Source organism: Terrapene carolina, unplaced genomic scaffold (genome assembly GCF_002925995.2).
Source record: "Terrapene carolina triunguis isolate 2854851 unplaced genomic scaffold, T_m_triunguis-2.0 Scaffold95, whole genome shotgun sequence".
NCBI lineage: Eukaryota > Metazoa > Chordata > Testudines > Emydidae > Terrapene > Terrapene triunguis.
The window spans coordinates 44591970-44609243 of record NW_020664446.1 but is presented as its reverse complement, the minus strand read 5'-3'; the positions used below and the strand labels follow the sequence as shown (position 1 = coordinate 44609243).

General features: G+C 42.1%; 1 protein-coding gene across 5 annotated transcripts in view; it reads right to left on the bottom strand.

Annotated features, from left to right (window-relative positions):
• RUFY2 (RUN and FYVE domain containing 2) overlaps window positions 1-17274 on the bottom strand; it is a 65110-nt gene that overhangs the window by 11153 nt on the left and 36683 nt on the right. For 4 of the 5 annotated variants that reach the window (XR_003899807.1, XM_029911341.1, XM_024210056.1 and 1 more), the window contains 3 exons: window positions 15381-15510; window positions 5408-5502; window positions 4014-4062 (listed from right to left, as the gene is read on the bottom strand). Coding sequence is in view for 4 of the 5 variants with exons in the window: in XM_029911341.1 (XP_029767201.1) it covers window positions 4014-4062; window positions 5408-5502; window positions 15381-15510 (274 nt within the window). In the remaining variant the exon portion in view is untranslated. The remainder of the gene's footprint in view (window positions 1-4013; window positions 4063-5407; window positions 5503-15380; window positions 15511-17274) is intronic. The other variant, XM_024210060.1, reaches the window with a different exon arrangement.

The window sequence follows — 17274 nt, the reverse complement described above, 5'->3', positions numbered from 1 at the left end:
GTCAAAAAAGTCAACCTCTGGAAATCCCCAAACTAGGAATATTTTGCTGAGGACTCCAGAGTCTAACTCCCATTCAAAATTTATGGAGAAACCTCTGCTCAGGTTGTCCACCATGGTATTTTGTATCCTCAGGAGGTAAGAAGCCAAGATGACTATCCAACTGGTGATGCACCAGTTCCAAAGCTTTATCTCTTTGGCACAGAGTGAGGAGGGAAATCCTCTGACTTGATGATTGATATAGTTCATGCACGCTATGCTGTCTGTCAAGATCTTGATGGACTTGTTTCTGAGCAGGGAAAAAAGTGGAGGTGAACATTTCTGATCGCACTTCATTCAAACAGATGGATGTGCAAGCCCTGTTCCTTTTGTGATCACTTGCCTTGGACTGTGTGAGGACCCAAATGTGCTCCCCATTCCAAGAGGGAAGCATCCAATGTTAATATAACTGTAAGGTGTTTCTGGCTGAACAGTATTCCTGCACAAACTTTGCAATGATTCAGCCACCAGGTGAGTGACTGTAGGATCTATTTAAGTACCAATACCTGCTTATTCAAACCATGTTTGTTGGGTACACAAACAGTCCTGAGCCATCCCTGGAGACATTGAAGATATAACCTGGTGTTGTGTGTCACAAAATGCAAGCCACCATGTGTCCCAGCAGTTGCAGACATGTCCTTGCTGGAACCTGAGGGCTGAGCTGCACTCTTTGTACAAGATTCCTTAGAGTAAGAAATCAGGTGAGAGGGAGATAAGATCTGCCCATTATGAAATCAGGAAGTTCTCTTATGAAGAGAAATCATTGAGAAAATGAATTTCTCGAGATTTATGTGCAGGCCTAGACTTCAGAATACTGAAATTGTTGTTTGCACTGCTGCCCATATCTCCTGATATGACCAACCTTTGAGGAGCCAGTTGTTGAGGTAGGAAATGACAGTTATTCCTAGATAACAGAGGTAGGCATCTACAACTGCCATAATTTTTGAGAGTTCCCTAGAGGCTGAAGACAGACTGAAGGGTAGGAGCTGGAATTGGTAACAATTATGATTGAAAGTGAATTGAAGAACTCTTTTGTGGGAAGGATGAATTATACATGGAAGTAGGCATCTTTGAGGTTGAGAGTCGCAAACCAGTCCCGATTCCAGGGAAGGAATTACATTTGCTAGGGACACCATCTTGAATTTTAAGTGTCTGACATCCTTGACCAGTTGTCTGAGATCCATTTTTCTTGGGTATCAGAAAGTAACTTGAATAGAACCCTTTTCCCTTGTGGGACTGGTTTTATGGCTCCTAGATTTAGGAGTGATGAGATTTCCTATGTAAGAATTAATCGTGAGGGGGTAAGTGGTTGAAGGGGCAGGTAAATTGGATTGTATAACCCAAAGTAATCGCCTCCAATACCCATTTGTCCAATGTTATAGCCTCCCATGCTTGATGAAATACAGAGAAACTGTGTCCAAATTGAGGAAGGGGTGTATGTGTAATGCAGCTGATAAAATCTGGTCATTGGGTGGTCTGGACTCTAGACCAAACCATCAAAAATGATGTTTGGACAATGCCAAAGGCTCAGATGATGCAACCAAGGTAGTTACAAGCCTTTTCTTTGAAAATCTTTACCTTCTAGCTGTTGGTTCCAGTGTTCTATGGGAGACAGAAAATTGAATAGGGTGGGATCTTTGAGTCATCTACATTTTCTCTTATCAGCAAATGCATATATTCCTAAATACCTAAGTGTTGCCCTAGAGTCTTTAGGGTGTGAAGTGAGTTGTCTGTGGAATCTATGAAAAGCTTCTGGCCATTGAAAGGCAAATCCTTCACGGTTGATTGCACCTCCTGTGGAAACCCAGACAACTGAACCCAGGAAGCTAGCCTTGTCACAACTGCAATGGAAACAGACCCGGCTGCAGTGTCAGCCACATCTAGTGAAGCCTGCAGGGAGGTCTTTTACAAAAGTCTGATCCTCCTTTATTATGGCACAGAACTGTCCTCGACGTTCCTGTAGCAAATGGTCAATAAAATCATTAAACTTCTCATAGTTCAGGTAGTCATATTTTGACATCAGCACCTGGTGAAGCGCTATCCTGATCTGTTGCTGATGAATAGCTCTTATGAACCAATAGACATATCTGGTATCAATTATTATAAGGAGTGGCCTTTTCGGTACACCACCTGCCCCTTTCATTGACTGCTTCCATGACCAGAGAGTTTGGTGCTGGGTGAGAGAATAAAAAACTCAGTCTCTGGCTGGGATATAGTATTTTTTTATCATTTAAAGTCTATAATAAATTTCCCTGTTTTTACAGGATATTCCCTTAAAGGACAAGCAGATTTTACACTTGCTAGGAGTATGAGAGTTTCCCAAACTATGAATGCAGTAGGAGTGCCCATGACTAACAGGGACTGCTTCTCTATGCGAGAGGCACATTTTAAAGCCCAGGTAGCCCAGATTCCCGACAGAAGAAAAAAAAAAGTTACTCAAACCCCTCATTGGGGGGGAAAGAAAAGAAAAAAACAAAAAATAATTTAAGAAAAGAAAAAAGGGGACAAACAGTCCAACTATAAGGTATTGAACCTACTCTACTAACTTTACAGCTAAACACTAATAAAAGAGGCAAACAAGCGCTAAGCAAACAGGCACACGCTAAACTCTGTCTAAGGCCAATGATGATTGAGAGGAACTGAGGGAGGTTCGCCTGCACAGCTTTATATAGTCTTAGTATGGGGCATGAGGATGCGTAGGAGGCATGCGCAGGTCAAACAGGCATTGCTACCACAAATCTCCAAAGGCGCAGGGATACATGCGCATTTGAAGTGGAGCTCCTGCAGGGACACTACTCAAAAAAAGAAAAAGAGGTACAAAGGGTGGAGTGATTCACCCAATGTCTCACAGCTAGCCAGTAACAGAACATAAGCAAATCCAATGCCCCATCCACTGGACCATGCTGCCTCTCATATGGCAACAATCTAAAGCAGGGGTAGGCAACCTATGGCACGTGTGCTGAAGGTGGCACACGAGCTGATTTTCAGTGGCACTCACACTGCCCAGGTCCTGGCCACTGGTCCGGGGGGCTCTGCATTTTAATTTAAATGAAGCTTCTTAAACATTTTAAAAACCTTATTTACTTTACATACAACAATAGTTTTGTTATATATTATAGACTTATAGAAAGAGACCTTCTAAAAACATTAAAATGTATTACTGGCACGCGAAACCTTAAATTAGAGTGAATAAATGAAGACTCGGCACACCGCTTCTGAAAGGTTGCCGACCCCTGATCTAATGCTTCAGACTGGGGAAACGGATAGCAGCATTGTGAACTGTTAAGTTCTTTTTGGCCGAACTAACAATCAATAAACCACAACTCTGCTTGGGGTGTAGATGAATGAACACAAGAAATTATTTCAAACAAGTGTTACATGAAAATAATTTTATCATTCATTATTCTAACTGTAGTAGGGCTTAGGAGCCCCAAGTCATGGACCAAGGCCCCATTGTGCTAAGCACTGTAAAAACAAATAACAAGAAGATGGTCTCTGCCCCAAAGAGCTTCATAAGCATTCAGGATAGCACCCAACATCCAGAAGCTAAAAAGCTCCAAGGACGTTTCACCAGGCTCTCTTATATAAATTTATATTCAGTAATGATTCAGTTCCTTAGGACTAAATAACCTATGCTGGAATTTAACTTCACCAAGGAGATATTGGCTTATTTCATATAATATAGTTTTTTTTAAACTAAAAGATTAAGGTTTTTGATAGCAAATTAAAAACAAAAACCAAGGTCCCATCGCAACATTCTAAACAAAATTAAAGTAGGACAGAAGCAGTTAAACTGTTCCTTTGAGTGCTTCAGAGCATGCCTGTTTATCTCATCCTGGCACATGAGACCAGATAAATGAAAATCTATCCTAAATGCTTACCTTTGGAGAAACAAATCTTCTATCATGTGTTTAAAAATGTTCAAGAAAATAATTATAAGAAAAGCCTCCCACCTTTTCCCTCCAAATCTTACTAACCTGTAATGCTTTGTTTGCTTCTTTTATATCTTCTATTTTAAGCTTTGATCTAAACATAGAAGATTATATATAGTTTAGACATTTATTGAGAGTATTTAGTTACCACATATGGTTAAAATACTTTAGAAGTTACAATTATTTTAAAAGTCAAAGGCAAATTATTATGAATTTCTGGCTGATATATTGTTAAAAATATTTATATTAACAGTAGCACCCAGAGGCCCCAATCAAGTTCAGGGCCCCAATATGCTCAGTGCTGTACAAACACAAGGAAGACACGATCTCTTCTCCAAAGAGTTTGCAATCCTATGAATGGTGGCATATGTTTAGGGCTTGTATAGACTTGAGAAATTTACGCCAATGTAACTAAATCTAGATGCAAATCCTTAATGCTGACACACTGCACTGGTGCAAAATGGGGTTTGGAACTTACTGTGTTAAATTTCACCAGTACAAGCCATTTTATTCCATTGCAGAACATCTACCCCGGGTCCAACTACACCAGTGCAAAACAAAGCAGTATAAACAGGGCTTTAGGCTACATGATACTACTCTTTTTGACATAGGATGTAAAACACAGCAGCATTAGTCATGGCATGACTATTTACAAGAGAAAAATATCCTTAAAAAGAAGGAGAAAGCATTCCTCAAAAATACCAAGAAGGAAAGTGTTAAAGGACACTGAACTGTGTTCAAAGCCCACTGCTGATAAATGGTCTAATGAAATGAACAGTCTTTGGAGTTGCACCCCATTTTATACCCTGGAATCCTAGCACATTTGGAGAGGATTGAACATGTGCATGCATCTAATGATCACTACTTGCTAAAAGCTTCTGAGCTCATATGCCAGGGATGTACATCGCCTAAGAGTAGGGAATGGGATCCATCTGGGCAATCATCTCAAATTATAATGAATCTTCCTGTTGTGGAACCCACAGTTATTGATTCCTAACAGAATTAGTCTTTAGTGAAATGGAGTTCACACAAATGCTCAAACTTTATCCAACAATGTCTTGAATGCATTTATTAAGAGACAGGAAGATCTTCATAAAACAAGTCTGAGGAATTTGTTAGATTGCCCAAAGCATATTTAATTAGGACTGGTTTTTCTGAGATGGACATAATTAAGTCCATTATATGACTGCTAGAGGCTACCCACCACCCTAATGTGAAGGTAAATCTGTTCAAAATGCAGACCCAGGCCATTTGTACACACCTTTCTTTTCTGAAAATTTATCAGATAATTTCCTCCTACTGAACTGAATAAATTTCATTTGAAGCCAGTAATCCTCCCTAATTTCCATGGTCTCAATTTCCATGGTAGTTGCACAGTTATTTTCAGTAGCTTTATCTTGAATTTTACATTGCAAAAATCATCAAGAAAAATAAGTTACTCGCTAAGCTTGCAGGCCAGTTCTTGGAGAGCTTCTTCTTGGTCATGACATATCTTTTTCAACTGCCTATTTTTGTCCTGTAGTTTAAGGAATTCCTTTAAAAAAAAATAAAAGGTGGCGTTTTTTTAAAATGAGAAGAAATAACATAGTACATAAAAGTAACTTTCTAAGTAATAAGCAAGTGTTAGAACTTTACATGTTAACCAGTATTGTATGTCAAAGTCAGAAGGTTAAAGGAAGGGGCAATAGTCACTAATAATATTTTGGTAATCTCAAAAGGATAAATAGCAACCCCATAAACAAAGTTGTGTGATGGTGGAGAGAGGGAAGACGTGTCCACATAATTACCACCAGTGGTTTTGCCTGTGTTCCACATCCAGTAATGTTATGTGACTGTCGCTTCCTCCTGTACTATTCAAACTTTTCTGCTGTAAGTTCTCAAACCAAAGCCCAGTGAAGTCAATGGAAAGACTGCTACCGATTTTGATGGGCTTTGGATCAGGCACTAAGAAATACTAAGGGAAACCCCATTCTTGGAAAGGAAAGGTAGGCTTGGTGGGATTAAGGCAGACCAAAGAAAGGGTAAGAATATATATGTGGCTAAATGCGCTTTACCCTTTTAAATGTGCTTCACATTCTCCTAAGAAATTTGTCTCTGGCATAGTCCTAGCGGATCTGCAGGAGCATGAAACACTGTGGCTCACATAGCCTATGCCACCCCCAGTATGCTACTGCCCCAGCATCCTTCCTTGGACACAATTCTTTTGCCCATTAGTCACTAAAAATATTGTATGGGTATCTGAGAAATAAATTTAGCAGGTGGAAAGGTATAACAAACATATGCTTAGAAAGGATGTTCTGCTGCTATTTAATCTACATTTGCTTTATATTTAAATTTTATGCTCACTTCACCTCAGAAGTGGCAGACAAACAGTTGGCTTTCAAACTCTACTGCTGAAAAAGTATTCATGCACCTATGAGTACAATTCATATAACATTCACTTTTTTCCTATCTTTCTGGCATCTTCATCTTCCCATTTTCCTTGCAACGGCTGAGATCACAAACACCTCAAATAGCTGGAGGCCTTTTTTTTTTGCCCTACTTTAGGTGGCTGTGATCTTAACTGTTTCAGGGAAAACACATTACTTGGAATGTATGAGTCAGGGATTCTTTTTCTCATAAGAAGTAATGAATTCACATTTTTCTTTCTACTATATACAGATGGGTATTTCATCTTACAATTTAATGATGTCAGATGAGAGTTTTCTAAAGGAACACACACACCCTATTACTTAAAAAAAAAAAGTTATGATTCTCTGGTTTCGAAACAGCTAAGAGGCGATGGCTAATTAATAAAATATCTATAGAATAATTATTTTCTGTAGATCAGTTACAAGTGGTAATTTAAAACAAGACAATTTCAATTGGCTTCTTTACTGTAGATCTTGAAAAACTTTCTAAATCTGAAATATTTTGGACAATATTTCTCTCTTTTCATAGTCAGTTCTTTAAAAATTAAGCATGTCTGCTCTTCCTTTAGACTTATTCTTCCTTTTTTAACTAAACCTCATCCTAAAATGCAAATCAAGAATTAATTCCTCTTCAAAACCCAGCAATGCTATATTTTGAATATAACAACTAAGCACTGTGATGCAAAGATTAACATGGGATGGGATAAGAGCAGCTATATAAATGAGCATTCAATGCACTGTTTCACCAGGAAAGAGGACATTGCATGGGGAAGGCATGAAGCTGCATATACACCTGTTGAATTCAGCAAATATCCTATCTAGAGAATATGACTGACATTAAATATTATATCCAATAGTAGATGTGCAGAGAGAGAGAAAAATAAAATCACTTGAAAATATTTTTAAAAGTCTGGGTACTAACAGAGAGGCAATGGCATGTCTAGAAGAGGAAAGGGACGCTCATATACTATGATGACAGTATGAAACCCTGAAAAGAATACGGAGGAGAGCTCTCACTCCTTCAATGGCTCTCAGCATAAATCAAGAGGAAGTCAGAGATAAGACACATGACACCAAGGAAGAGTAGAGGAAAGTAGGCTAACAAAGAGAGCGGATGGACTTGTCCTCTAGACACCGTGATACTAAGAGACAGAGAGAGAGATGAAACAAGCAGACACGGTTTAACAATACAAGCATTTTTATCTCAGATCTGCCTCTAGAAGAAAGTTTTCACCTACATTAGGTGAAATTGGGTGTAACTTCAGACCTTCATATGTTTTAAGTCCACTTACTTCTCGTCTGGTCTGCTTTGGTTTCTTGACTGCCTAATAAAATTTTCTTTAAGATCCCCCCCTCTTTTTCTTTAGCTGTTATTTACATTAACTGGTTCCTCAAGACAAGAAATATCAACTGCTGATTCATAGATTCTAGGACTGGAAGGGACCTCGAGAGGTCATCGAGTCCAGTCCCCTGCCCGCATGGCAGGACCAAATACTGTCTAGACCATCCCTGATAGACATTTATCTAACCTACTCTTAAATATCTCCAGAGATGGAGATTCCACAACCTCCCTAGGCAATTTATTCCAGTGTTTAACCACCCTGACAGTTAGGAACTTTTTCCTAATGTCCAACCTAGACCTCCCTTGCTGCAGTTTAAGCCCATTGCTTCTTGTTCTATCCTTAGAGGCTAAGGTGAACAAGTTTTCTCCCTCCTCATGACATCCTTTTAGATACCTGAAAACTGCTATCATGTCCCCTCTCAGTCTTCTCTTTTCCAAACTAAACAAACCCAATTCTTTCAGCCTTCCTTCATAGGTCATGTTCTCAAGACCTTTAATCATTCTTGTTGCTCTTCTCTGGACCCTTTCCAATTTCTCCACATCTTTCTTGAAATGCGGTGCCCAGAACTGGACACAATACTCCAGCTGAGGCCTAACCAGAGCAGAGTAGAGCGGAAGAATGACTTCTCGTGTCTTGCTCACAACACACCTGTTAATACATCCCAGAATCATGTTTGCTTTTTTTGCAACAGCATCACACTGTTGACTCATATTTAGCTTGTGGTCCACTATAACCCCTAGATCCCTTTCTGCCATACTCCTTCCTAGACAGTCTCTTCCCATTCTGTATGTGTGAAACTGATTTTTTCTTCCTAAGTGGAGCACTTTGCATTTGTCTTTGTTAAACTTCATCCTGTTTAACTCAGACCATTTCTCCAATTTGTCCAGAAATTGATATCTGGTAAGGGGCAGAGGGGCAAAGGGTACCGGACACTGGGCACTCAAGTCCAAGACATAGGTCAGAAAACTGGCCAGCCTCAAAAATTTCTCCCAAGGTGCTAGCTGCAGTCAGTATGGGATCTGGGAAAAATCTGGTACCATGCCTGACAGGGCATGACTTTTTTTATTTTTTTTAAATGAAGATTCAGAATGTAATTAAAATTCTTATTTAAAGATTTGTAAACACCCATTCACGTTAGTATCTGAGCTCTTCACAAAAATATAGCCCAAACACTGAACTGCACAAAAAAGAGACCATAAAAATCCCAGCAACTCTTGCTACCTGAAAACGTCTACCAATTAATTGCTGCCTCATTGTCAAACAGACAAGAGAAATTAGCCAAACGCCATCCAAGTGTGCCTTACCTCTTGCTAACGATACCACCAATCATAGGCTATGACAGGCCATCTGAGAGGGCTACACCAACAGAAGAGGGTACACAGCTCTGATATCAGTCCTGGAGAGTTCAGCAGCAATGTATATGAACACATGCCAATTTGTTAATATGTGCCTCAATAGGCAAAATTCAGGATCAAATTCTCTTAAATGAGACACTAATATCCTCACATTTATTAATTGAGTTTTACTAATTAAGCTAGCTGCTCTAAATAGAAAATATGCTTTATGTTACTTGCTCCTGAAAAACTAAAGAAACTGAAACAAATAATTTAACTCTATAGTTTATGTCTCTAGAATATATTTTAGTTCTATTGGCCCGAGTAATAAAATCCTGAAAAACCATAACATCTATGGGTGGATTCTTTCCAATTACGGTACTTGAAAACAACAGTAGGTTCCTGAAATCCTATCACACTGAGTGTGTCAGATAGGAATACAATAAATAATCAGACCATTAAGGAATATCCTTCCGTGAATATACTGCTGTTACTCTTTTTAGTATTTTATTTGGGAGTCTAATACACAATAGTGGAAACACTGCTCTCCTGTTTCAGATCATGCATTATCCCCCTGACTGTTCACTTATCTATTGCTTCCTCTATTTTTGACTGTGTAATTTCCTTCAGCCTGAAAGATTTTAATTGTTTTAAACTTAAAATGACATTTTGAATCTATGCAATTTTTTGTATATTTACCCATGGTACAGTCCGTTAATTTCTATATATTCAGGCAATTTTTAAGGTTAGTGAGCACTTTTCAAAAACTCTCTCTTACCCACAGTAGTTTGTTAGTTAGACCTATTCTCCCGTATCAGTGCCTCCCAGCATTAGAGTCTGGGCAGACGCCATTTTCCTCATGGTTTTTAGCCTCCTGAATTTCTCTCAAAAGAATTTACTCTACTTGAATCCCAGCAGTGATTTCTGATTATTTTATTCTGCTTGTGGTTGACGATTCTAAGGCCTGGTCTACACTAGGAGGTTATGTCGAATTTAGCAGCGTTAAATCGAATTAACCCTGCACCCGTCCACACAACGAAGCTATTTAGTTCGACACAGAGGTCTCCTAAATTCGATTTCTGTACTCCTCCCCAACGAGGGGAGTAGCGCTAAATTCGACATGGCCATGTCGAATTAGGGTAGGTGTGGATGGGAATTGACGCTAATAGCTCCGGGAGCTATCCCACAGTGCACCACTCTGTTGATGCTCTGGACAGCAGTCCGAGCTCGGATGCTCTGACTGGCCACACAGGAAAAGCCCCGGGAAAATTTGAATTCCTTTTCCTGTCTGGCCAGTTTGAATCTCATTTCCTGTTTGGACATCGTGGCGAGCTCAGCAGCACTGGCAACGATGCAGAGCTCTCCAGCAGAGGTGACCAATGCAATCTCAGAATAGAAAGAGGGCCCCAGCATGGACTGATCGGGAAGTCTTGGATCTGATCGCTGTGTGGGGCGATGAGTCCGTGCTTTCGGAGCTGCGATCGAAAAGACGGAACGCAAAGATCTACAAGAAGATCCCAAAAGCCATGACAGAGAGAGGATACAGCCGGGATGCAACGCAGTGCCGTGTGAAAATCAAGGAGCTGAGACAAGGGTACCAGAAGACCAAAGAGGCAAACGGAGACTCCGGATCCCAGCCCCAGACATGCCGTTTCTACGAGGCACTGCATTCCATTCTAGGTGCGGCCGCCACCACTACCCCACCACTGACCGTGGACTCTGAGGATGGGATATTGTTGACAGCCGCTTCCTCGGAGATGTTAGCGGACGGGGAAGATGAGGAAGGAGATGAGGAGGACGAGGCAGTCGACAGCGCTTACAACGCTGATTTCCCCGACAGCCAGGATCTCTTCATCACCCTCACAGAGATCCCCTACCAACAGTCCCCAGGCGTTAACCAGGACCCAGAATCAGGGGAAGGATCAGTCGGTAAGTGTTTAAAACATGTAAACATTTATTTTGAACAGAACAGGAATATTAACAATATTAACAATGGGTTTTTCATGATTAGTTTGCCCTAGGCGCTTAACGTTTTAGTCCTTGGCAGTGCAACTACTGCAAAAGAATCTAACAATGTCCGGTTTATCATGATTAGTTTGCCCTAGGCGCTCTACTTTTTAGTCCTTGCCAGTGCGGCTACTGGAAAAGAAGGTCTATATGTCCGGGGATAGAGCTGAAATCCTCATGGGACATCTCCACGAAGCTCTCCTGGAGGTAATTGGAAAGCCTTTGCATGAGGTTCCTGGGGAGAGCGGCCTTATTGTGTCCTCCATGGTAGGAAACTTTTCCGCGCCAGGCTATCATCAAGTACTCTGGGATCATTGCCTTGCAGAGCATGGTGGCATACGGCCCCGGTTTTTGCTGGCTTTCACGCAGCATGCGGTCTTTCTCTGTCCCAGAAATCCTCAGCAGAGTGATGTCGCTCATGGTGACCTGCTTAGAATTAGGGAAATGTTACTGTTGGGACTGCTTGCCTGTTCCATTACAGAACTGTAACCGCCATTTTACAGCCACGCGGTGGAGGCGGGAGAGGGGCAGCATACAGGGATCTTTCCCGAGGACAGCTGCGAGGGGGTGGGACAGGGGCAGAGTTCATGCTTGCCGGATTGCCGGCAGCAGGAACTGGCCAACGCTAGGAGCATTGCTTTGAACGTGAAAGGAGGGCACTGCTATAATTTAAGTTTTAAGCAGCCAAAAGTCTACGGCTTACCATGTCAGCCTGCTACCCGAATTCCGCTGTCCTGCCCCGCTTGTCTGATCTCCACTGCAAGACCTCAGGCACTGAATGCGAAGGCCGAAAATTCGACCTTGTCCTGAGTGCGCATGTGATAGGTGCTGTGCATGGTCTTGTTCACAGAGAAAGACTATGTTCATTGTTCACAAAAAATTATCTTTGTGAGGAATTCACTCCCTTTTTCCCATCCCACAGCTGCGACTGTCTCCCGACCTACCCTGGCATCCCCCTCCCAGAGGCTGGCGCAGATTAGGCGGAGAAAGAAAAGGACACGGGACGACATGTTCTCAGAACTTATGGGCTCCTCCCGAGCCGAGGCGGCCCAGCAGACCCAGTGGAGGGAGAACATGTCGCAAATCCATCGATCACACATAGAACGGGAGGAGAGGTGGCGGCAGGAAGACCAGCAGGCGACTCAAACACTGCTTGGACTTCTGAGGGAGCAAACAGACACGCTCCGGCGCCTTGTAGATGTTCTGCAGGACCGGAGGCAGGAGGACAGAGCCCCGCTGCAGTCTATCTCTAACCGCCCTCCCCCGCCACAAAGTCCCATACCCCCCTCACCCAAAGTCCCAAGAAGGAGGGGCGGCAGGGGCCGTGAAAACTGTCACTCCACCCCTGCAGACTGCTCAAGTACCAGAAGGCTCTCATTCCCCAAAATTTGATAAGTCCTTTCCTTCCCGCCTCACCCAAGCCCCCGGCCCAGTTTCATCCCCTAACTGTGTAGCTGCTAATAAAAAATAAGTTTCTGTTAATTACTGTTTCCATCATGTTCTTTTAGAGGAGAGTGTGTTTGAAGGAGGGGAAGGGGGTTGGTAATTGGACAGGACAGTCACCTTTACCAGGGTACAGACAGGGGGGCAGGTTCAGCAGCAGGTCACACACACATTGCAGTCACTAGGCACCCTGGTCAGTCTTGGAGGTGGTTTTCATGTTCTGTGTGTGTGTGTGGGGGGGCTATGTGAGTTTGTGGCGGGGGAGGGCGGTTAGAGATCTTATGCAGCGGTCCTTTCCATCACTACGCCCGCTCCCCACCACAGTCTGCGTCCCAGTTTCAACACTTTACCGCGAAACCCGTAATAAAGAAAACGGTGTTCATTAACAAAGTTCCATTTATTTTATTTTTAAACGTGTGTTGGAAGGGGGGGGACGGGGTGAACGGGGTATGTAGCTGGAGAGGATAGTCAACATAAACTGGGTAAAGAAACGGGGGCAGGTTCAGCTTCTCTTTAAACAAAGTTAATAGTCACAGGTTACCCTGCTCACTCAGGAACCTAGCTTTCAAAGCCTCCCGGATGCACAGCGCGTCCCGCTGGGCTCTTCTAATCGCACGGCTGTCTGGCTGGGCGTAATCAGCAGCCAGGCTATTTGCCTCAACCTCCCACCCCGCCATAAAGGTCTCCCCCTTGCTCTCTCAGAGATTGTGGAGCATACAGCAAGCTGCAATAACAATGGGGATATTGGTTTCGCTGAGATCGGAGCGAGTCAGTAAGCTTCTCCATCTCCCTTTGAGACGTCCAAAAGCACACTCCACCACCATTCTGCACTTGCTCAGATGGTAGTTGAAGAGTTCTTTTTCAGTGTCCAGGGCGCCTGTATAGGGCTTCATGAGCCAGGGCATTAGCGGGTAGGCTGGGTCCCCGAGGATCACTATAGGCATCTCCACAACCCCAACAGTTATTTTGTGGTCCGGGAAGTAAATACCTTCCTGCAGCCGTCTAAACAGACCAGAGTTCCTGAAAACACAAGCGTCATGAACCTTGCCCGGCCATCCGACGTTGATGTTGGTAAAATGTCCCCTATGGTCCACCAGTGCTTGCAGCACCATTGAAAAGTAGCCCTTTCGGTTAATGTACTGGCTGGCCTGGTGGTCCGGTCCCAGGATAGGGATGTGAGTTCCATCTATAGCCCCACCGCAGTTTGGGAATCCCATAGCGGCAAAGCCATCTATGATGACCTGCACGTTTCCAAGGGTCACTACCTTTGACAGCAGTAGCTCAACGATTGCGTTGGCTACTTGCATCACAGCAACCCCCACGGTAGATTTGCCCACGCCAAAGTGGTTCGCGACTGACCGGTAGCTGTCTGGCGTTGCAAGCTTCCAGAGGGCTATGGCCACTTGCTTCTGGACAGTCAGGGCTGCTCGCATCCGGGTGTCCTTGCGCTTCAGGGCAGGGGACAGCAGCTCACAAAGTTCCAGGAAAGTTCCCTTCCGCATCCGAAAGTTTCGCAGCCACTGTGATTCATCCCAGACCTGCAGCACTATGCAGTCCCACCAGTCCGTGCTTGTTTCCCGGGCCCAGAATCGCCGTTCCACAGCATCAACATGACCCATTGCCACCATGATGTTCACGGCGCGGGGTCCCGTGCTTTGTGAGAGGTCTGTGGCACTCTCAGACTTCATGTCCTCACTGTGCTGCCGTAGCCTCCTCGCCCGATTTCTCAGCATCTGCCTCTGGAAAAGGTGGACGATAAGGTGCGAGGTGTTGACAACGGCCATAACTGCAGCGATGGTCGCAGCGGGCTCCATGCTCGCAGTGCTGTGGTGTCCGCGCTGTCACTCACCAGAAAAGTGCGCAAACTGATTGCCCGCCGGCGCTTTCAGGGAGGGAGGGCGGGAGTGACGGTTGGATGACGACAGTTACCCAAAACCACCCTCGACACATTTTTTTCCCCAGCAGGCATTGGGGGCTCGACCCAGAATTCCAATGGGCAGCGGGGACTGTGGGAACTGTGGGATAGCTGCCCACAGTGCACCGCTTCCAATGTCAACGCTTGCCCCGTTAGTGTGGACTCACAAAGTTGAATTACTGTCCTTAGTGTGGATACACACGTTCGACTTTGTAATATCGATTCCACATATTCGATTTAAGTAAAATCGAACTAGTCTCGTAGTGTAGACATACCCTAAGTAACTCCTCTGGAAAAGAAACAGAATCTAGGTGTGCCAAAAGGATTTCAGGAACTCCTAACAGAGCCTCTAACATCAGCCTTTCCAGTACCAAATTGTGAATGTTGGGAGTCTGGCTGGGACATGAAAATATCTATTTCTGTTAAAATCTCAGATCCAATTCTAAGAGCAACAGTAGCAATTCACAAATTAATTTCATTTCAGTTTGATGCTAAATGACCAAGCAGGCTATTTAGTTCCTCCTCCACATACTTGCTTCTTTTCAATCACTTCCCAGGTAAAGAAATGTAAAGATACTATAGAAATTAGTGATATGAAATTTTTAAGTAGCAAGATAAACGGGGTTTGACGGATTAGAACATTTACCGTCACTGGCCTATCACAAGATTTTAGTGAGATATCCTTCAGTATGATTCAGAAAGGAGAATGTGGATTTCACTATTCCTTATGGAAAACACAGAATCCTGAACTCAAGACTACAGGGGTCAGAAGGGACTGCTTTTCAAAAAAAAAAAAAAAAAAAAAATTAAATCTATTTATTTGTATTTTTAAGCCTAAACGTTTGTTCCATTAAGGATTTCAGATCTGGGAGTGTTAAAATTTATATTTTAAAAGCCTGGCAAGTTCACTTTTAGATTACTGCTAACGTGAATTTGAAAAGCTTTCCTCCAGAATTTACTTTTTTAAGACAAATTATTTGTTGGGTCTCTACTCTCAGATGAGATAAAGTTTCTTTTTCCTTTTGCAGATCATCTTCCAGGGTTTGTCTCCATTCCTTTTCTATCTTCAAATCTGTTTCCAGTTGAACACTAGAATTGCAAACAAAAGACCATCATGGTGCATTTCAGTATAATCTTTTTAACAAAATAAACCTTTTCAATTTTCTAGTTTCACTATCAGTCCAGCCCAACAAACAGTAGTTTGCTATTTTAATTTGTTTACAAGTTGGTTATTTTTAATGTTGTGACATTTATCTGCAATTTCCTAAGAAGATTTTGTATACAAGTGTAACAAGTTATAAGAAAATAGAGGGCTTTCATTGAGAGAGGTTTTGAGGGTGTCAAACAATTCTGAAGAACTGGCTTTTGCAATGATTTAATTTGCTGTCCTAGTAACTATTCTTTGGCAACTGAAACATGCATATTAGAGAACTTTCCTGTTTGTCTTAAGTGTCATGTAGCTTTATTATAATACAGATCTTGTATATGAAAGAAGATGAGTGGTTAAATGCATTTCTAGAGCTCATAAAAGCTGTTGTATTAGTAAGACTTTAAATGGAAAGCCTCTATTTTCTATTTCAGAGTGGAGATTATAGGGACAGAATTAAGAATATATAACTTCTAAGGTATCTTGAATACAGTGTAAAGTATTTTGAGTTGCTGGATATTATTGAAATTCCTAACCAACAGACGATATAAAGGAGACTCTGCTTTATACTAATCACAGCTACTGGATTACAGTTAAAGGAACTGGGGCCAATCTGTCAGTGGATCCACTGTTGCCATTCTGTCATCAACTTAAATGGACAAAGAATGATTCCTTATAGCTTCATAGAAAACACAAACTAACAGCAGATGAGAATAAACTGCTGGATTGAAATCCTACTACCTAATGAAGGTGGAAAGATCTGACTGTAGTTATGAAAGTTTTTCAGGAGGAACTTGTGTCCATATTGATTTTATAACAGGATAGCTAAGTCATTTTTTAAAGGAAAAACTTACTTTTTGGGACACTACCTCAGCATCTTGTTTGTTGGAAAAGATCAGAAGTGAACATGACCTTGAGGTTTCAGAATTGCGGAATTCTAAGGTTGAGGTTTGAACTGCTCTTTTGCCAAAATCTGTGAAGATGACTGTGGTGGTAAAGTGAACATTTGTCATGATGGTTGAACAAGTATTGATACTCAAATTAGTAAGAGAGGCAATGTGGTCTGAACACAAGATTGGAAACTTTGAACTCCCAAGCACTAATCCTTGCTGTAGTCTTAAGTCATTCACTCTCTTTCTCTCTCTCAATAAAATAGGGGGAAATACCACACAACCTCACAGGGATGTTCATAAAGTGCACTGAAAGCACAGTCTAAATGCTAATTACTGCTATTACTGCCTGTTTCATCAGTACTTGTGGTTGCACTGATTCTCTGGACCAAATACCTGTCCAGGGAATTCCACGGGTGTAAAAGCAGAATTTGGCTTTTATTTCTTGATTTAATATTTCAGTTTCTAGCAGACTCAAGGATTTCATGAGTGCCTTTCAGCTACCAACACTTTGAAGGATTTTGGCTTCTTTTTCAAGCCTGAATAGTTTAATTGTTCTATGGAGTTTCTGTAAATTTATGCTGCTATATCTACAGGATTTACAATAATAAAATGTGGGTTAATCTAGTTTATTATAAATTTAGAATTTTTGTTCCTGTTAACTACTCTTTCCCTAGTGAATTAAGACTGTATCTTCAGCCCAAAAACATGCCTGTTCTTCCCCCTCTTCTGGCTGGACAGCTATTTAAAAAAATTCATTTGTAGCTTGATTTACTTGGAATGACAGATTTTCTTCCACCCTGCCCTTGCCTAATA